This window comes from Rhea pennata, chromosome 1, assembly GCF_028389875.1.
Source record: "Rhea pennata isolate bPtePen1 chromosome 1, bPtePen1.pri, whole genome shotgun sequence".
Taxonomy (NCBI): domain Eukaryota; kingdom Metazoa; phylum Chordata; class Aves; order Rheiformes; family Rheidae; genus Rhea; species Rhea pennata.
In genome coordinates this window covers 93158616-93180207 of record NC_084663.1, presented here as the reverse complement: position 1 = coordinate 93180207, position 21592 = coordinate 93158616, and the positions used below count along the sequence as shown (strand labels likewise).

The 21592-nt window shown below is 43.7% G+C and overlaps 2 protein-coding genes across 2 annotated transcripts in view; one reads left to right on the top strand and one right to left on the bottom strand.

The window, feature by feature from the left end:
- CFAP44 (cilia and flagella associated protein 44) overlaps positions 1 to 4473 on the bottom strand; it is a 42928-nt gene extending 38455 nt beyond the window's left edge. The window contains 1 exon segment of the mRNA XM_062573102.1: positions 4458 to 4473. Within this exon segment, the coding sequence (XP_062429086.1) occupies positions 4458 to 4473 (16 nt within the window).
- A 1268-nt stretch (positions 4474 to 5741) lies between these two features.
- On the top strand, positions 5742 to 20535 carry ILDR1 (immunoglobulin like domain containing receptor 1). The gene is made up of 8 exons (XM_062572113.1): positions 5742 to 5799; positions 8741 to 8911; positions 10460 to 10609; positions 11694 to 11813; positions 11948 to 12094; positions 16635 to 16766; positions 18570 to 19399; positions 20441 to 20535. The coding sequence occupies exons 1-8, from the start codon at positions 5742 to 5744 to the stop codon at positions 20480 to 20482; spliced, it is 1650 nt and encodes a 549-aa protein (XP_062428097.1). The 3' UTR covers positions 20483 to 20535.
- Positions 20536 to 21592: the final 1057 nt, after the last annotated feature.

Sequence of the window (21592 nt, the reverse complement as noted above, 5' to 3'; positions counted from 1 at the left end):
TCCATCTTTCTAGTGGGCTTCAATAAATCTCAGGAAACAGTCTGAGGTCATCTGACATCTTCAATGGAGAAGCAAGAGAGATGAATCTTTAAGGAAAAAAGAGCTTTCTTCAAAACATTCAGTATTCCTTGCAAGCAAATTAATAAAATGAAAAAAAGAAAGAAAAAAGAACTTTAAACAGCTTAATCCTCCCACCCCCAGCAATTTCTCAGCTTTCAGAATATTTTTTTCAGAGTGTTATAATTTCACTAGTTACCACTGTGCCCTGGAGTGAAAAGATCTGGATTTTTCAAATAAAAAATGATCACATTAGTCTTTTATATAAACTTTTCTGCTCTTTCATAAAAGAAGCAAAAAGGACAAATATTGCTCTTACTCTACATTTGGTCTGCCTTTTGATTTCAAACATGGTCTCCATTTCCAAAGAAAGCACTTTAAAGTGAACATTGGAGCAATTTTCTACAAATACCGCAGCTATTAAAAAAATCTGAATTAAAAATATTCAGAAATTGATTGTAAAGAAACCTAAATATTCAGAAGAACAAATATTGCCAGAATTAAAATGAATTTCCTTCTATGTATAAGCTTGACATTTATACCAAGAAAGAGAAGTCCTTAAAAATACATTTTCTGTTCTTAACATTGGGTCAGAATCCATTTGGGAAAAAGATCTTTTGATGCATTTCAGCAAAGGGAAAATATCTAAATGTATCTATGTATTAATGCCATCTATCAGAGAAAAAAGGAAGGCAAAAGGACATTGTACATTGACCATTATATAGTCAACTTGTCCTACTTATCTTCTTCTGATGGTTCTGAGGCTTTGCCAGAGTCTGACTTTCCTACCTAATTTCATTTAAGAATTAAAATGAGGTATTACCCCTCAGGAGTGATGGGAAAAATTTGAAAGTAGAAATTCAGAAATTTTTAAATTCAGAAAACAAATCAACGTAAAACAATTCCAATGTATCTCTATATAGTTAAATAAAGTTCATAAGTTTTTAGTACAGTAACTGATCTGACATCATTAAAATTGAAGAGATAATTATAGACTAGCTGCATAAACATATCGTGGAGTGTACAGAGACCAGAATTCATTCTAGATCTAGTAATGACGTGTACAATTTGTATAAACCATTTCACCTCTGGCTGTCTCACTTATCTCTTGTGAAAAATGTGATAATAATAATTACCCATCTTAGCAAAGTGTTTTGATATCCATAGATAAAAGTGCTATAAATTTTCAAATTTTTGTAACTAATTATCAACCATTTATCTTCCAAAAATTAAGACTATTAAGACTAGTTTTCATTATAAATTAATTCAGCTCTGGAAAATGCTTTAGGCTGAATTATGGTATGAAAATTTCAGCCTGCATCAACACGTGGATTCTAGTGATAGAAGGTATCACAATGTTCACTGTTCATATTACACTGATGGTGCTCAAGCACTGTGCCAAAAATTTTGAATTTATAGACTCTGAGGAGGTTCAAGGGGGGATGTCTACTCTGATTGCAGATACTAGGTTTTACAGGTCCAGAAAACTTTAGTACAGATTCACTCTGCCAGAGGTATGCATCTGTGTGAACACTGATTTTCTCTCTGTACATATTTTAGGAGACAGTTTTCCTGAAAAGTTTAGAACTAAAGCTTTTGATACTGAAAACTGCGTGGAAAATAAAATCAGTGTGACATTTCTCACAGGAAAAAAGGCAAGTAGACTATCAGAAAATTTGGTCAATCCCAAATCATACACTTTGCCTGAGCATGGCATTCATATACTTTTTTTTTTTTTTTTTTTTTAACTTAGCCCTAATAGTTCATGATGTTGACTTTAAATACTGTAACAGATCCACATCAGTTCCCCTATTTAGCTTTCTAAGAACTCACCCAGGAGTGATTTCATGTTTTCTTGTTTCAGTGACCAGGGCTATAAGCTGTGAACTTCAAGGAAAATATTTTCTCTCAAACTGCCTTTCCCTTAGCTACGACTTCCAAAGCCATACCTTAACTCAGAATGGATAAATATGTTCATTTAGGAATATTGTCTCAGCCTTTTCAAAAATAAGATGTTTGTTAGCTATTTTGCTGCCATGTAGAATTGTTATGTATAGGAGTTTCTCTCAGATTCTCAGCAAATTTGGACATTAAGAGATCTTTCACGTGAACAAAGTGGCTCATTTATTCAAAATACATGAAAATTGAATCAAATGGCTGTCTATTTGATAATGTATAAACAATTCACTAAAAGGATCCTCTTTCTTCGTATTATGCTCCTACGCCTTTCCTCTTTCAAAAAAAAAAAAAAGGTGTTTAAATGTGTAAAACTTCATAAACACAGTACCAGATTCCATAAATCCTGTGATTGACACTTTAACTGCATAGAAAGCCTCAAATTAAATAATGATTGCAATATAGCCCACAGTTACGCTACAGAAACTGAAAAATTCTAGTTGTTACTATAAAAACTGTTTCTGCCTCACCACTGTGTGACTGTGCTTAAAAAGCATGGCCTTTCTCACCTCAGCTTTTACATCTGTGGAAGGAAGATAGTGCCAGTTTTGTCCAGTACTTCAGAAAATATAGAAATAGGGAACTATTACTGCAAAACATATCTACAGCACTTTTAGTACTAGTAATAAGCAAGAGGTTAAAAATTTCATCTCTTCTGTGCTGCTTCTGTAGGATTTATTTTTTTGGCTCTCACAAAACTTAACACAAAAGCGTTATGGTTCATACAAAAGCTTAATTTTTTGGTTCATACAAATGTTTAATTTTTTGTTTCACACAACAAGTCTGTAAATTTTTGTAGAAAAGCTTCAGGCACCAGTAGGTTGAACAAAACTCAAAATGTATTTTCAGCCATGTGTTCTTTCCTCAGGAGAGACTGCCTTGTATGCAGTTCCTTTACTTGACTTTATTCCATGCAAGGTTATTCAGTTTATCCCAGGACTTCCTTTTGCTTTATTGATTCCAACTTGGTCTGTTTCTAGCACAGTAACTTTAAGCCTTACATGCTACTCACTAGTTTCTTTTTGACCTTGAGGTAATACTGGCCTTAAATAGGGATTGAAACAACTGTCATGAGGAGAGTCTACCGTGAGCAACTATGTACTGATCTTCTGTTCCAGGCAGAAGCTCCTCTTCAAATCTAGCTCTGTTTTGGAAGTGTCTAATTATTCCTCTATCTGTCAAGTCATGATGGTTTAACTTTTTTCAGGTACAGTCCCCTTAGCAGTTTTTTTCTGAGTCTTTCTTTCTTTAAGAATGAAGAAACACTACCAAACAACTGTTTAAGCATTCCTTTTATCCTAGAGACCACATCACAGTGTTTTGGGCTGATGGTGGGCATGGTATGTGTGAGCAATGAAGTTTTGAAGGACTTATTTTCCTTCAAAAAATTTAATGGCTTTTAGTGCTCATAAATACAAAGAAAAATATCTAAGTGTAAATCAGGCGTAGCTGTGTATAACATTGCCAGTCTGTGCTGTCTGTGTATCATTATCAGTCTGTATCACAATGAAATTAGTATTAAATGTCAGTTTTAGGCATATAACTCAAGAAAAATTTTTTTTGCAATAGGGAACATACCTATCTCTCTTACAATAGCTAGAGGACTAAGAACGAGAAGAACAGAAAATACCAATCCTTGCAGTAATTAAGGATAAATATATAAAACATCTACTGGTTAGAGTCTGAGACAGCACAAATAAAGCTACAAAGCAGGATCCAGACACATCGTCTTTATCACAACCTCATTATCTCTTCTTGCCCTGATAGAGAGAAGGAAAAGGCGGACAGGGATGCCCATTAGAGTGCTTAGAACATGACTGTTGTTTGATATGTGTTGCACATGTTCAAAATATTTTCCTATAAAATTAGGAGAAATAAAATCTGACTCTGATTTCAAACCTCACATCTAAAAGGTAGGACCCAGATGTCCCAGTCCTGCCTCATGCAAGCAAAAGCGTTAAGCCCACTAAAACCTGCATTGTGAATAAAGGTGAGTTACCAGGTTTTTTATTAAGTGGAAACACCGAAGTGGTCACATCACCGTAGTTACTTATTAACTTACAGTATAAAGGAAAACCGTAAAAATGAACTTCAGAGAGCAGTGACGTATGCCACAGATGCAGTCGGCAATAAAATCAGCAAGGAAACAGCCCCCCCGGGGAGGGGAGCGCGGTGGGGAGGCGGCTTGCCGGCGTCGCCACAGAGGGGCCCCGCGGACCGCCGCGGCGGCGGTTAGGAGCCCCCCGTTAACGGCCAGGAGGAGAGTGCAGGGTAGGGGGGGTGGCTGCTGGGGGCAGATCGGTGGGGCACTGAGAAACCCGGGGGCGTGGGGGCTCCCCCCGGGGTGATGGGGGGGGCTCCCCCTGCCCCCGCCCCGGTGTCCGTGTGGGGCAGGAGCGGCGTGTCCCCGGGGGCGCCCGCCCGTCCGCCCGCTCGCTCCGTACCTGGCGCCTCCTCCATCGCGGCTTCGCCCCGTTTCCAGGCAACCGCTCCCACGACGCGCAGAGCGCTCTGGGAACTGTAGTGCGGCCGTGCCGGCGGCCGCCCGTGCGCATGCGCCCTGGAGGCGTTCGGCGGCGGGGGGGTGGGCCGCGCGCCGCCGGCCGTTACCGGTGCGTTGGGCGGTACAATAGATTGGGGGGGGGAGTGTCTTATTTTTTGAAAAATAAAATCCCTTTTGACCACTCTTGTGACCTTTTTCCAAACTAAACAGGAAAGTGAAATTAATCCCCCAAAGTGTCTGCTTTTTTTTTTTTTTTTTTTTTTTTTTTTTTTGTCTTTGTCCTGGTATTTTCAAACGTTCCTGAAGTACTTGGAGGACGTTGGTGGGCCCCATCCTCACTGCTTTGAGCTGTGGTTGTTAAAACAAGATGAGCTTTGCGGTCTGACGGACTCAACCTGTTTCAGCTTCGCTGGGCCCACACAGTAGGAAAGCATTGCTCCCATGGGGCCCCACCGATAGATCACATCGTAGTTCCAAGGAAAACTGAGCTCACACAAAAAGTGCACGTTTACATCTGTGTTACATCTTCACATCTCCTGGAAAGCATTTGAGGTCAGGTCCATCCCTCAAGTTAAAGAGAGAAGGGTCGCCACGTCGTGAAGGGCAGTGTCTACGCAGAGTGCTTTGTGTGCGTGCAATACAAAGGCGCGTGGTGCTGCACAAAGCCAGGATATATGAGGACGTTTAATGAATAATTTAACGATCCAGTCCTTAGCAACTCTGTCGGAGGCAACAGTGAATGGTTCAGTCAGAAATTATAATGGCCACGATTATTAAAGTTCTCTCTTGTATCCTGCTGTTTCCAAGAAGGGCTGAAAACTCTTCCAAATTCACGTGTGAAATTCTCCACGCTTTTTTTTTTCCTCCTCCTGCACAGGAAAAACTTGGCAAAAACTGGCCAGTCAGTCACCCTTTGCATTCAGAGCGCCTGAAAAAACAAGCCCGCGTAAGCACGCTCTTCCCCCCGCCGACTCCCGCGCAGGGCTTTGACCCGGGAAGGCGCCCCGGCGCCGGGCGTTGGCGAGGGGAAAGGGGGCGCCTGCGGGGCCCCGGGCGGAGGTGGGGCGGCGAGGGAGCGGCGAGGGCCGGAAGGCGACGGGGAAAGGTGCGGGGAGGGCCGCGGGAGGCGCCCGGCCCTGGGACAGGTGCCACCACGGGAAGGGGAGGGCCTGTGGGCGCGGCGGGGTGGCCCGGCGCGACGTGCCCCGGCGGAGGAGGCCGCGCCATGGCCCCGCGCGGGCGCTGGCGGCGGGCGCTGCTGCTGCTGGCCTGGCTGCCGGCGGGTGAGTGCGGCCCCGCCGCGGCGCCCCGGGGCTCGGCCCGGCGCGGCGGGGGGAGCGGCTGCCCTGAGGCCCGCGGAAGGGGTGGCTGGGTCCCGTGTTGTTCCTTCCCCGTCCCGGGCCAGGGCAGGTTTGGGGCGGAGGGTGTCCTGAGCGGGGCCCCAAAGCCGTGCCAGTGGCCGCTCTCAGAGAGGGAGGATATCGCCACCCGCCAAGGTGCAGCTGGCTCCTCTCCTAGGTGGAGGGGAAGAGGTTTCGCCGCCTGCATTGCTTGCGTGCAGCTGGGCTGGTTTGGACCTGAGTACCAGGAAGAAGCATGGGGACTCCCCGATGGCTCGTCACAAGTGCTAACCCCAGCTTTTGCTGGGGCTGCGCATCCTCAGCTGCTTTTGAGATCTGGCGAAGTTGCAGTGCTTTGGTGGTTGGTAGAAACATGCCTGTGTGGAAACAGGAGCTCCCCTTGATGTCCGTAGATGGCCTTCAGCAAGCATAGTCATTTCCTTTCCTCTAGCTCCTCATCTGCTCTCAGGAGTGATCATTTTGGTCTTGGATATCTGGGTCCTTGCTGATGATTTAGCTTTAGATGTTCAGTTTCTTGCAGAGAACCAATAAAGGAAGGAAAATAATAGGGAGGTATACTTCTTGGTTATCTTGCTTGGCAGCCCCATTCCTACATGATGTTCTCACAAGCTAAAACTGGCCTCACTTGGTCTGGAAATCAGTGTCTTTTCAATACAAAGTCACAGATCAGAGGTAATGATGACTTACTAGATTGGTAGTGCCCGATTTCATTCTTTCCAAGCAGAAAAGAAGGGCAGCAGAATGCAGTAGAAGAATGCAGTTCAAGTTTAGGAACCTTCCTTATTTTCTCAGCTTTTCAGTTGTCTTCTGTGATCTTGGTTGAGGAGGTTAGCATGAAACATCAGAAATGCTAAGACATCTGATTGCCATCCAGTGGGAACAGTAAGTTTTTAACCTGTTTAAAAAACGGGGAACGTGTCTTTAACTCTCACTGTTTGGTATAACAGAGGTAATGACAATGAATGCCTTCATAAAGAGCTTTGGTTTCTTCAAGTGAAAAAAACGTGGTGATTTTTGAGTATTTTATTCTTGTCTGAGGGATGTTGTTGTAACAAACTCATGGAAAATCAGTTCTGTTTTCATGAGTTTAGGCAGTTCATAATTCATGTGGGAAAGACCTGTTTGCTTTCCAATGAGATCAAGGTTTTGTCAGTCTTTTGAGGGTTTGGATTTTGCGTTCATTTGTGTTTTCCTGCAGTAAGATACTGCAGGTTAGCTCTTTCACAGTGAAAACCTCAGATGAAACAAGATGTGTTGAAGTGCAGTGTAGTTAAATAAGAACCACTGTAACTGTCACCAGTCTTGACCTTGCCTTGCTACAGCACTGTGAAAACTAGACAGCCTTGCTTTTGCTAGAATTGTGCATGGCCATTGATATTTCTGTGTTTGTGTGTGTGTGTATATGTGGGGTTTTTTCAGAAGAGTCTTAGATTTGGAGTTTACCCTGGTCCTCTCTTTGTTTGTGTGGCATTTTTCAGGCAAATGAGTTTGCTCTGCCTGTACTTCAAGTTGGTGTGCCAAGAGAGTTTCAAACCAGAAGCTGAGCAGCACAGCATTGACATATCCTACTGCAGAAATATTTGTTGAGGCAGTATTGCACCTCTGTAGCTATATAGTTTCCACCTGGCACAGACTGTGGATGGGTAAAGCTCATATTTGCCTGGAGAATACTGTGGAGACACAACCTAAAAGGACATTGAAAGAATTGCACTTGCAGATGTGATCCAGATAATACTGCAGTGTCCCCGGTTCCCTTGCTGTCATCCTCGAAACATGGAACGAATGGAAGATTTTTAAAGACGCAATAGAAATGAATGCTAGTTCATGATCACCCATTCAGCTGGCACTTTCCAAGCCTTCCACCTTCCTTTCCTCCTTTCCCACTGTCATGCACCCCAGTTAAGGGTCGTTTTACCATGGCACTGCAAACCCTGTCCTGTTCTTGGGGGTGTACTCCGGAGAGTGTATCCTATACTCACTTAGCACTGTTTGCCTTGCCTTATCGAAGGGCAATGAGTGATAACTTTGCTATTGTTAATGACAAGCACAACTTATTGTGTTATCAAAGTTTAAACAAGATAGAGGTGTCACTGGAGTGTGGCTAAACTAATGTATATCTTATAAGAAACTTTGTGAAACCTTGCTCAGTGGATGCTGTACTTGGATAGAAAATGCTGTGGAGGCTGTTACAGGTGAGGTCAGAAAGTGAAAAACAAGAGCTTTATGGAAAGAAAGAAAAAAAAGGGGGGGAAGGGGAAAATTGATGTCTGTTATTCTAAAGTGATATAAAGATTAGGTGGAACTATAATGCTAAAGCCCAAAAGTAGTATTGTCTTCATCCTAGACACCACTAGGTAACATTCTGAGGGCTATCTTAGCAAGACCTTGACAAAATTCATTTAGATGTTCACATAACAGATAGCACTGCAGAACCTATCTGGTTGGGATGACAAGCAAGGCAATTCCCTTCTGCGCACTTTTGGCCCAAAGAACTATCTCCCACAGCCTGGAGGGACAATTCTACCATGTAGAGTAGAGTATGAGTGATGTGCTACATAATATCTAGTAACAGTTGCTTCAGAGGAAAGAATTCTGTCAATAGGACAGGTGGATAGCTCAAGCTGTGCTCTGTCAGGGAGAGACAGGACTTGCATCCTAACCAGGATTCATCTGCACAGCTTCACCAGAGGGCTTGTGAGACATCGCTTCACACACTGTTTGTGAAGCACTGTGAGGTCTCTGGGTACAAGTTCTACATGAGGCCAAAGGAGACGTACTTCTGTTGTTGGTCCAGTCCGGGATGAAAGTTGTGATGTGATGTCTGTTCCTGCCAGCCAACTGTCTTCTGTGTTCTTGTTTGCAGGTTGCCTCTCCCTGCTGGTAACAGTTCAGGATGTTGAGCGTTACACCACCTTGTTTGCTAGTGTGGTCCTCAGGTGTGACTACAGCACCTCAGCACAGCTGCAGGATGTAGTGGTGACCTGGCGCTTCAAATCCTTCTGCAAGGATCCCATCTTTGACTACTACTCAGCCTGTGAGTGTCAGGTTTGTTCTCCAATGAATTCCTCTTTAAATGGAAGCGTGGGGAAGGTAGACTTACTGGGGAATGTACACTTTTGACTTCTTTCTGCACATAAACCGGGTCAGGTGGTGGTACTTCCCTGGGCTCCAACAAAAGAGGGCAGAGATGTCATTTCCTTTGTGGTATCAAGGCTTTATGTCACTGTATCGGAGAAATCTTAGCCAAAGCAGACCATCTGTCCTCTTTGTCATCAGGTCGGGAGGCAGGAAGCTCTGCCGTTTTTGGCACATGTCAAACCTGCGACCCTACGTTCTGCCAAAGCAGAAAGCAAGGACCCTGCAACAAATGGATTTTGTGATTTCATGATGGGGCTCATGGTTGGAGCTAGTGGCCAGTGACTAGTTGTTATTGATTTTAGGAAGCAGAAGAAACACCTGCATTTTGGAGGGCAGAAAGACCTGAAAGTGACAGCACTTTGTGTGCAGACATTCTAGTGTTTGTGGCCTTGTTTCAGGAGTGTTTAAAATGATTGTTAAGGTATATTTAGGCTGCCATATCTTAGCTTAACTGTACACTTAATACTGAGCTCAAAGTGGGGAGCCTGGGCTTGTTTGGTGCCATAGTGTCCTAGCTCTCCATCATGCAGTCTAGACAGCTTAGGTAGGCATGTTACCAAGTCCATGAGCAGATGGATCCCAGGCTCCACTACTTTCAGCAGAGAGTTAGTGCTTCGAGTTCAGGCTACACTTGAGCTAATAGCCCCTAACAGGGATAGAAAGCATGAAGGTCAGAATCTTAGCCTAGCTGGATCCTGCTCTTCATGATACATTGAAGACAGAGCTGCATGGAGGCCTTTAACAAGCTTTGTCCTCTCCTCTCCTCACTGCAAGCCCTTTAAGGATAATGCTGAGTGTTTGTATGAATTATCTCTCCAAATTTCATCTCCCAAATGCCTAGTGATTCAATGTTAGATTTTGCTGCAAGTCTCTCATAGGAGTAATGCACAGTAATTGCCTCTAATCATTCATTAATTCTGTCGAGTCTACACATAATCCTGAGGTGGATTCAAACGATGGATTCTTTTCTGTCTTTATGAACAACATAATGGAGTACAGGTGGGACCTACATCAGTGGGTCCTACACCAGTTCATATTTGTCTAGAGATTTGGTTTTGAAATAAAAATGCTTTTTGATATTGCTCCAGGAGTCCTAATGAGTTGTGTGACTTTTTTCCCTGCTGTTTGTCTTCATCCAAGGAGCTGCCCTCCTGCCTACCATCATCAGCTTCTTTCCACTGTCATTGTTTCAGTTGTGAGTGCAGGAGCCATCTCCTCTGCAGCTTTTGCATTCTCAAAATCTCTGTCATTTCTGTGGCTCCACTTCTGTTTGCTTTTAAGTACTCCAGAGTTGCTCTTGCTGTTTTGAAGCCATAGTTTGTGTTACTAAACCAAAACAGATGTACATGTGTATTTAAGAGTTTTTCTTCTGTTTACAAGGGGATAGAAATTGGACCTATGAAAAAAAACTTCTGGCTTCTGATTTGATGATGTGTGTTTGTAGCATACCAGGCTGGTTTAGCTCTTGGGCAAGATCCGTCTGATGACTGCAATGACAGCCAACGAAAGGTGCGCATTGTCATCCAGAAATATGGGCAGAACGAACCTGTACTGGGCATCGATTACAGGCAACGGAAGATCACCATTCAGAACCGTAAGTGACACAACTTCTCAGGCAGGCAGTGAACCCAGTAACTATCTAATATCTGGGCCTACTAAGTGTAGAGAAGCATGAACATGGCTAATATCATTTGTAGCTTACATATTCTGTAAGGTGGCATTGGAGCAAGAGTCGTGAGGGGCCAGATTTGCTTTCCCTGGCCTGAGGGTGTTGAAGGCTCTGCAAGCTAAGACAGAGTTGAGGATACCTGAGCATTTCGCTGAAGAGTGCAGAGGCGAGTTGAAGAGCCCAGAGGCTAGAAAACAATTCTTTCCTCTAAGAAATACTGAATACTTGCCCAGGTGCAATATGTGCTCTTTGCTGTCTCTGAAGCAATAGCTATTGGTACTGTCAGAAAAGAGTTATTAGACTAGCTGGCCCAATGTGGTACAGCGATCCATATTCAGTGTGCCATGGCCTAACCTGAAACAGCTTTAAGGTGTGAGGTTGTGTTACATCTAAGTGTGGTAAACATCCTAGGCATGTTTCTTCTATTGTATAATTGTTTTATTCTATTTCTGTTTTATTTGATGTGGCTCCCTGAAACTCTTCTGCTCCAGCTCCTTTGCATGCAAAAACGACAAGGTGATTTCTTGATAAGAGGAGAGGAAGGAGGGAAATATTATGAAATGCGAGCTTAGAAAGAGGTGCATACACTGTAGTGGTTTCCTGGTCTTTCCTGGAGTTAATGAGGCACCCTGCTGGCCAGTGAGGTTGACAGTACTCTGAAACCAATGCTGGGAGCTGGCAGCAACAGAAGCAGCAGATTTCTGTTAAAATCCGTCACCCAGCAGTGCTCTGCTATTTCATTCCACACAGAATTAGCCCCACGTGTAAGTTACTTTGCCTTCAAGCAACACAAAGAGAAAAGGGATGAGCAGTTAATGGTACTTAAAGGAGTTCTCCATAGACTAAAATGGGAGTGAGTTGTTTTCATTTGAAAGTGATGGCTGCCCACTGGAAGAGGGAAAATACAGTACAGTATGTCGCCTGCAAGCACAGGGCCATCTTACAGTGAGGCCTGAAAACAGAGCTAGTCTTGAGGAGCCCGCTGACCCTCTGTATCCCTCTCCCACAGGGGCAGACCTTGCCATCAGCGAGGTTATGTGGTGGGACCATGGCATGTATTATTGCACTGTGGAAGCACCAGGAGATACATCAGGTGATCCGGACAAGGAAGTTAAGCTAATTGTTCTCCGTAAGTGCTTGTGGTCTGTCCCCTGAGTGTCCCCGGTTCTCTTCCTTCCCACCCCAAGATGTCTTCTGGGTAGAGAGGTGCTCAGTAACTTATTGGTTACTGGTATATGAGGTTCCTCTCTCTTTCCCTCATAGATTGGCTCACAGTACTCCTTATCATCCTTGGTGGACTCCTTTTCCTTCTGCTGATTGGAGTGTGCTGGTGCCAGTGCTGCCCCCAGTATTGCTGCTGCCACATCCCATGCGTCTGCTGCCCAACACGGTGCTGCTGTAACCAGGAAGGTGAGGTGTAAGCAAGTATATGTCCAACCATGGCTTCTGTCAAGGCAAAAGCTTGACATGCAGCTTGCTGTGCTCCAATTTCTCCCTGTGCTTCAATGTGAAGATTGAGATGTCTTTCTGGCCAATGTAACCTTCATGTAACTTAATAGAGAAGGGGAACTAGGATGTGTGGATCCAACCCTGCTCCTATGGAGCTCTGTGTCTTACTTTCAGAAGTTTCTCCCCACTCACAGCTTACTGCCAGCTTCTCTCACATTATCCAGAGCATGGCCTCATGTGAATAGCTCTGGACTGTTTTCATCCCAGTTCTACTGTGGTTCTTCTGCCTGTGCATTTGAGGGAGGCAAGCGAATGCCTTGTTCCCGTTATCATGATGCTGCTCTCCAAACTGGCCTAGCCTTGCAATGTGCTGCTCTGGGAGGTACCTCTGTAAAAATCGGGACTTTCTGTCTTATGAGTATTTCAGACCTGCTCCTTCTACAAGCAAAGAGTTTTTGTTTGTTCACTTTTTGTTTGGTGAGAAGGAGGATGAGAAAGAAAGGAGGAAGATGGTCTGTCTTGATGGTCAGTTCTGCAAATGCTTTCTGAGTTTTTGAGGGTCAAGAGAGTTTTGCATAGTTTTCAGCAATAATAAAGATTCTGAAGTCAGTGCCTGTTCTGTTAATAGAGCCAGCCAGGCATAGCATTGGAATTCTGCCTACTGGAGTTGTTTAGCCTCTGTGTTCTTGTACCTGAAATTTCATAGTTCTGCAGTGACGCAAACTGGAATAGCCCTCTGTATTTTACATGCTCTAACAGGAACAAAATGCAACAAGTGACATTTACTTGTCACTGAAATCATCCAGTTCTTCCTAGGTGCTGCAAGGAGGGGATTTGTGAACAAGTAGCTGTGGTTTTGGTGTCCCTTTGCTTGCAAAGAGTTTTGTGGTATACCTTGATGTTTGCAACCTCTCTAAGAGCTGAAAGAACCTACTGTGAGAGTTTTAGATTTAAGCTTAATTTGCTTAGCCATTGCAAAGAGTGAACAGAGTATCCCCCTCATTTGCTAAAACCAAAACCAAACAAAACACTTTCTGGGTATTTTATGTTCTCCCAAGTGAAATGTTTGGTTGTGAGGAGGCTATGGAGACTTGGCAGAAAAATCAATTTCCTTGAGGGAGACAGAGGTGATAGATATATAAGACTCATACATCCAGGCTTCCTGGTTTTCAGCAAAGGAGCATTCAGAATATGCGTGAGTTCTTTTTTTGTTTTTCTATGCTGTAATAGATAACAGCACACTCCAGACTGGTGTTGTCTTTCCTGTCTCCTACTGAGGATAGGTAGGAAAGATTCGTGGGGGACACCTAAAAGGTCTCTCTGCTCATGAGAGAAGTTACGGACCAGTCAAGCCTCCTTGACTGGCTGCTGAATTCTCTGGCTGTAATTTTCATCCCAGCTACTGCCCTCTATCCACTTTGCAAGGGATCTGTGTGACTGTTCCGTTGCTGTAATGCACCTTCTCTTCACTTCTTCCTGCCTCTAACTTACTTTTTGGTTTCCAGAAAAGGAACAGGAGACCTTAAAATGCAGAAGAAGATTGAGACAGGAGGTATCTTAAAAAGCAGTCATGAGGAATAACCGTTCTATGCAACTGAAGAAAAAGCGGAAATCCTCAACTAAATGTTAGGATTAGAGAGCCATTTAAATGTGGCTGATTTCTTCCCAGTTATTGGCCACTAGAGGGTAGCCTAGATCTGCTGAACAGGCAAAGATGCCACTGGGGCAAGGTAACACGGGGTATTTTAAAAGTCAGGTCATTAACTAACATGGTTTTGAACCTAGTTACAAAAGGAGTGAATTCTTTGCATAATTTAGAGGTGAGGTTACAGAAATATTAAATATGTCCTGGGGCAAGCCAATTATGTTGCTCTGGAAAGCTCTGAGAAAAGTTCCTTGGTACAAATATGAAGGTAAATATATGTATGACCTTCGGTTCCTGTTAGCTACTTCCCTCCTGTGGATTTCTTCCAGGCATGAATTGATGCAAAATAGGATGTACTTGCACCTGAGTCTGACTGAATTGGAAAGTATATTTTTGTAATTGGATTTGCCCCAGCAACTGCAAAGTCTGACAAAGGTGAAAAATTTTCTCAGTGCAGAATGGGTGGGGGAAACAATGAGGCATCTTCCCAAATTTTTACAACAGTTGTGAATTTTGGAACTGGGAGGAATTTAACATTTTTCAGTTCAGTATATTTTCAAGAATTCCCAGAAAAGATCTGCAACGTTACCTTTGTTCTGCAGATGAGAAATCAGAGTACTGAATTCAGTGCTCTGTGTATCAGGTTCAAACTGGGAGGCAAGCTATCTGGGGAAGGAAGGGAAGATGATGGAGCATAGGAAGTCCATGGATAATTATGCATTTGTTCAGCTTAAAGGAGAGACCAGAGAATCAGACAGATGTGAAGGTTTAGGTCCCAGTGACTGCCTTCACGCCGTGAGGAGGGAAACCTGTAGATATGCCCTGTACTGGGCCTTTTGCTGCTCAGGGAAGACTGCAGTCAAAACCTAGAGATGCACATTCAGCAGATACAACCTGTAGGTGATTCTCAAGGTGATAATGGGAGGAGCAGGAGAGGAATCAATAAGGCCTTTCCCTTATTTTCATTTCATTTCCTTGCTCCTCTCTTTCTTCAAGTGTGAAACTTGAACTCCAGGGTTCCTTAAAAACTCCTTAAAAAAAAAAGGGGGGGAAAAGAAAAAGAAAAAGAAAAAGAAAAAGAAAAAGAAAAAAAGAAAAAGAAAAAGAAAAGAAGGCAAGTTTGACATAAGACACTTGAAAGCTCATACCTCAGGCCACAGTGCTCTGAAGAAAAATCACAGTATTAGGATTAAAACCCTGAAGTTTTCATCTTTGTTTTTCAGTCTGTTTGGAGCCAGGCTGGAGAGAGGAGGGGAGTTTGGGATGGAGAACAAATGGGAGCTGCCTGAACTGTGGAGAAAGCAAAGGATATGGTAGATTGTAGGGGCAGTCCCTGTTTTGCTCCAGTCTTGATCTATATAAATTCAGTGAAACAGCTAAAGGAGGACATGTATATAATCTTCTTAACAGCAGGAGTCTACATGAAATGAAGGGGATGGCTCAGTCCCAAAGAGCATACAGTCTAAATACTGCCTGCTGCAGATGAACCCAGGGGACAGAATTAATTGGAGCTTAGCTGTAGCCTGGTTTCTTAAAGAAGCAAGGTTTATGCAGCCAATTGGTCTGTCTGTGCTCTGGCTCTTCCAATCCAATAGCTTTTAATTTCAGCAACCAAATTCAGCCAGATTTATCAGAGGGGGAAAGGTCTCAAAGACAATTACATTACTGTCTGTCTCCTGAAATGTATAGCCATGAATGTTGTGTTAGTACCTGACATGGGAAAAGACAGCACTAAAAGCCTGCCTCTTTTCAGACTCCAGAGAAGCCATGTAAGAGAAACTTTGCAAAGGTTTGAGTTGCAGAAAAGCTTCAAACAGCAATGACAGACATGCACAGTCATGTTTTTTAAGGTCTGGCACTTTCAGTATTTACTTGTTCATAAACTTGAGTTTTGATTGTCTGTAGTAGAGGTAGTAAGTTTCTGTAACGTGATCATTTAGGTGTTTCCCCCAAAAGAAGCAGCAATGACTGGTAATTTTGCAGACAGAGATGGTGACGTTGTCTTTGTAGAGGAGGTGAGGCAGAAGAGCTGTAAAAAGTGAAGTGGACTTTGAGCCTGACCCCATCAGAAAGGATCTGGAGCAGTGGAGGAAGCCAGTAAGAGAGAGGAATTTCCATTGGTTTTGCTCCCTTGGTACACAGGACATTGCCATTGAGAACAGGAAATTTAGTTTGCTTACCTGTTTGATCATGCTGTCCTAAGGGATTTAATTTGAGCATTCACACCGAGATAAATTAGAAAGAGATGGCAAGAGTGGTTGAAAGGCTGGCAAGGGAGAAGCTGGACAGTGCATCTCTGGGTGCTTTATTTGCAGAACAGACAGACAAAGATGGAAGTTTTTAACTATGATGTGGAAAACATAATCTGGACAGAGCCAACATGAAAGGCACAAAAAAGCTCTTGTTTGGCTGTAAATCAAAGCCAAGGGGAAAAGGATCAATGACCAGTTGAAAGAGTTTTAAGGAGAGAAAGCAATGTGGTATATCTTGCTGTACAAGACATTATCTCCCATCCTTCTGCAGCTCTACTCGTAATGATGGGAAAGGTGGGCAGGTAGAAGTCTTCCATTTGGTTATATGCTATGTACTTAATCGAAGTGCCAGCTGATCCCAGTTGCTGGAACTGTACCCTGAAGATCTGGCACTAACCCTTTTCTTCTGTTTAGGTATCTGTTTGAAGCTGTGCAACTTTCCCTGGCTCTTTTTTGTTTGTCACAGGATGGAGAGCTTTTCATTCTGTTGTTTTCCAATAACTGATCACATCCAAAAGACACAATGTATCAAGCAAAATGGTACTGTATGTGTTCTGCTGGCTGTGCTCTAGGGATAGCTGCTGTAAACTTACTTCTTTTCCAGCACTGGAACGGCATCGCTTCATGAAGCAGGCTCGTGCACTTGCACCTTGGATGTCACCCAACATGTTCTACAGAGGTAGTGATGGGAATTCTCAACTTTCTTCTTACCAGCTGAACCCTCTGCTGCAACGAGGTGAGACATCGGGCATCATTTCAGAGGGAAATCTGGATGAGAAACTGGTAACTTCTCACAGAGGTTTGGCGGTGAGGCTTTAGCTTCTCTACCACAAAAGCAAAAAGGTGTTTCTCCAGAACACCAGACCAAAGCAATATTGGCTCTATTGTATCTGCAGTATGTTTTAGATACTATCCACCTGGGTGGATAAATACTACATATCCGTCTTAAGTGTTTTCCTAGTCTCAGTGCTGGGTAAAGTAGTTTAGTGCTAAGTGGGGTATATCTGTGCTACACCACAGTGACTGCAGGGTAAATATACCCAGCTTATCTTGCTTCCGGTGGTAGAGGAGGATACTGTCTCTTTGTTCTGCTGTGCTGGTCACGGTCAACTCCTTATAGCCAAAATTGATATGACAAGTGAAGTGCAATTTGTTTGACTTCTTATCAAATGTCTAGTCTTCATATGTTTGAGGGCAAATGGCCTTCTGTGCAATAGCTTTATTCTGCATGCACCAAAGAATGAAGGACTTGTTACTGAACTAGGAAGGATTTTCCAGACATTTCCCCCCAAAATCACATATATTAGTGGTATTTATTTGTGACCTTAATGGAGGAGAGAAGATGGAGTGTCTAAAGCTCTAGAGAAAGAGGTATTATCAAACATAAAAGAAAAAGCTTATTGCCAGTAATATTTTTAATTGTCCAAGAAAAATAGGAGAATTCAGCATAACAACTTCCCAAATAATTTTTAACGAATTTCCATCTAAAATTACCTTTTCATCAGTATCCAGCAGTCACAGATTTATACGGTGTCTGATTAGTCTTAGCTATTGTTTGAAGAAATAGTTTGCAAACGTCTTGAATACTGGATTCAAAGTGTTTGAGCATACACTTTTTTAGCCTGCTGGTTAATTTTACAGTTACCATTTTTTTTTCTAGCTAAGACACCAGCTCTCTTTAGGAAGATCTGGTGACCGAGTCACCATGATATAAAACACTGGAATTTCTTAAAGACATGTGCACATTAGCAGAAAACAATGGGCAAAGTTCTTCAGGCAGTCTTTTCAGCTTGTGTTTTCATAGTCATCAAATCTTTTGTGCTTAACTTTCCATTAAAGTTATTTAAAATCAGCTTAGAAATCATATAAATTTTGGGCAGAGGGGACCTCTAAGGTCATCTAGTCTAAACTCTTGCTCAAAACGAGACCATCACCAACCTAGATCATGCCATCCATTGCTTTGTCTAACAAGTTTTGGAAATCTCCAAGGATGGAGATTCCATGACCTCTTCAGGTACCTTCTCCAGTGCTACACCAGCTTCCTAGTGAAGAAATTTCCTCATTTGCTGCTTAATCTGTACATCTCTGTGTGTATGCATTAATATATACAAAATTTTCTTCTTCTGTAGTTTTGACTTGTATTGCTTCCATTTCAACAAGATATAACAGGAAAGCAGAACACTATGAAATTTCTGTTTTTTTTTAATTGAAATTTGGTATCAATGCTGTAGGGAAAAAATCCTCTCTCTGAGTATATCAGCTAGATTTCCTGGTTTGCTGGGTGACTGATGTCTTACTTCTGTGCTGTCCAAAACACAGATAATGCTGCAGCTTTCCAGTTACTGTACTTTGCCCCTTACCTTGTGCAGTGCAGATGTTCTGCCTATGGTGCTTGAAACTTGCATGGCTGTTGCAGGGGACTATCTGCAGTGGGGAAGAGATGCTTAAAAGGTTTTCAGCCAAGATTATCTATGGAGAGGAGCCCTCTCTTCGTTGTTTTGCCTTGACTTGCTGCATTGTCCTGTGCTCTCATCCTTAGATGTGTCCCTGCACAGCAGTATTCCACTGGTGCAGCCACAAGGTCCGCTTTCTTCAAACAAGGGTGTCTTGGACTACCTGGAGTCTGAAATCCAAAATCTCAACCTATCTCAACCCCTGCCACCCTCCCGCCAACAGCAGACTGTGCCGCATTCCAGCGTGCTCTCCTCCCTAGGCTCCGATATTGTGGAACACAGGGTAATACGTCTGCCTCCGCTCATCGATCCTGTCCCCTCCTTCCACGGAAGCAGCAACTCCTCACGCCTCCAGAGAGGTGCTCACACCCCCCAACCCTGGGACTCCTCAGCAGAGAACAAGAGGGAAAATCGACTGTGGCCCCGGCCTCCCGGTGGGGATTCTCACTCCACCTACAGTCGGGAGCCCTGGGACCAGCAGCAAGAGGAGCGTCCTCCAAGACAGAGGACAGGCAGCTACAATGGCAGGCCTGGGCACTCCAGACGGGATGTGTCACCTGTGCACCATGCTGAGAAGGGCAAGAGCAGCAGCAGCAGCAGTAGTTTCTACCCGGAAGAGGCCAAGGAGCGGTCCAGCCACCATCGTGACTCAAGACAGCAGCCCACAGGGAGACAAGACTACCAGCACCATGCCAGGAGGAGCAACAACTCAGGTCACCGCCAGCACAGCTACTCTCCCCCTTCTCGGCGAGGGTCATGGAGCTCCTCTGAAGAGCATGTCCGTCTCCCAGTGGCGAACCGCAAGCGTCACCGCCGGTCTCGGGACCGGCCAGAAGATAAACCCCCAAGTTACCGCTCACTAGATATCATCCCAGATCAGGACAGCAAGCATAGAGACAGGGGAGGGCCACGCTCAGTAAGTTAGCTCTCTTTGCTGATTCCCCATCCAAGGGAAGAGATGGGTTCATGTGGGGTGAGGGTGGATTATTGTTACTTTCTGTAACCTGTTGTCTTTCTGAAGGAGGGCAAGGAGTGCTGGATGCCCTGTGCAGCTTAGTTATCAAAAGGTTGTTGAGTCCCCTCCCTTCAGACATATGTTGCATTGCTATAGTGTGTTCAGGGGCAAAATGAGTAGTCAAATAAAGTAGCACCCTTATCACCCCCCATGCCCTCCAGTCCCTACTTAGAGCCTCTATGCACTGGTGTCAGAAAAGCTGTTCTCCTAGCATTGCTTGGGGAGAAGCACATCCAGAGTAGGCAGCACTGGAGAGAACCCCTCTACAACCCTCTGTAGCTTTGGTTTACTTTTAATTTCTTTGTTTAATATGTGCATAATTCTCCTATTACCAGTCTCCACCATTTAACGTTTATAGTGTCTCGGTGGTATTTCCAAGATGGTTTATATGGAAAAGCTTTCAGGTAAGATGCCTAAAGCTATATGAAATGGGCTTTAAGATCATGGATGGCTAGAGTAGTGAAAAACATGATCCTCCAGGCCAAGATAGAGGAGGATGACTTGCTTGTTGGGACTCCTGAGCACTGAACATGCATTATATGGCATTGAACAACCATTGTTCTCAGCTCATCTTATTTCAGTTTACACAGGGACTAGATATGAAGTAGCAACCAAAGTGTGAAAAGGTTTCATATCCAATAGCTAGTTGTCAACTTAGCCAGTATATTTTCCCTTACCATTCTTTTGTTGTTTTTAAAAAACTCATTTTTTTAAGTGACTCCGTGTCGCGTACATGCAGGATTTTACTAGGTGAAACTCTTCTCAAAGAGCCGTATTTTGCAGATTACCGTTTTCTCCTCTGAGTTTTGGAAGGAAGTGCAGTTCTCGTCTCAGCTGGGATGTATGTATGAATGGTTTCACTATGGTGCTCACAGCAGGCAGAAAGACGTATGGTTTCTAGGCATCCTTCCATGTTCCTGAATCTCTTATTTTCTCTTGCAGGACAGAGGAAGTTCCCGCAGTGGAAGAAGCATAGTCATTTAATGTCAGTGCTGAAAGAACTGAGATTCCCACCAAACTCCTCTTAGCTGTCTCAACATGTAGGCTGGGATGGCTGCTTTTGATTGGACAGGCAACAAGCAAAAAAACAGATAAAGTTGTTTTCCGTGAGACTTGTGACTCTAAAGAATCTATGTCTAGTGCCCATGAAAGCAATACCTAATGCCTTCTTATTCCTGCTTTGACCTGGAAACTTAGGTGTGCAATGGGCTGTTGGAAATGGTGTACTTTTTAGTGGCATTGAATAAATGTTATATTCCTAACCTTTAAAGAAACATACCAGTTGTCCTTGTTTGGTGCTGTGGCACTGCAGGGAGCCCAGTCTGTAGAACGCTGGTCCTTTATACGTTGCTCATTGGTGAATGGCTCAGGTAATCAGAGTTGCAGAATCACAGAATGGTAGAATAATTTTGGTTGGAAGAGACCTCTGGAGGTCATCTGGTCTGGCTCCCTGGGAGTGAGGTGTGGTGAGGCACAGCTTTCTAGAGTCCTCCACTGTGCTTCAGAATGTGTAAGATTTGCTTCTTCTGCTGTGCTGTGTGGCATAGTTAAGGGACAGTCACTTCTTTTCACCCCAGTAAGCCTGTCTCTCAAATAGAAGAATCACAGTGTTAGAAGGATGTTTGACTGCCTTAATAAGGGCTCACTAGCACATCCGAAAATTGCCAACTCATCTGCCTGTCACTGACTGAACCACTCTGCCATACTTTAACCACTTGTGGTAAAAGGTACTTGTGCTAGCCTTTAACCAGCCTTGCCTTTATTTACGAATTCAAAGGGCTGAATTTAACAAGGTTTGGCTGTCCTCACGGGGACTGAGCAAGGTATGACTAGTGTTCCTGGTACTGTGGACCAGAATTTCCTTCAACTCTAGGAAGCATGACTTTGGTGGATATATCTTTCCTGAGACATGTACTCTTTTGCATGCATTTTATGTTTTCCCTTTGCTGTCTGTGCCATCTTTTGTGTACATGGGGTAGGATAAAGGACTCCGTGAGAAGTCTTACAGTCACCGCTTTTACTGCTGCCCTAACAATAATACCAACTCCAAATGTGTTGTGCATCTGAGCTGTAGCTATATTGCAAGGTTTTCCT

Bases quoted from the DNA above. Each gene is read 5' to 3' on its own strand.
- ILDR1 (XM_062572113.1), top strand. From the start codon at position 5,742: ATGGCCCCGCGCGGGCGCTGGCGGCGGGCGCTGCTGCTGCTGGCCTGG. The intron at 10,610-11,693 runs GTAAGTGACACA...CCTCTCCCACAG, and splicing joins GAAGATCACCATTCAGAACC to GGGCAGACCTTGCCATCAGC. The intron at 12,095-16,634 runs GTGAGGTGTAAG...CTTCTTTTCCAG, and splicing joins GTGCTGCTGTAACCAGGAAG to CACTGGAACGGCATCGCTTC.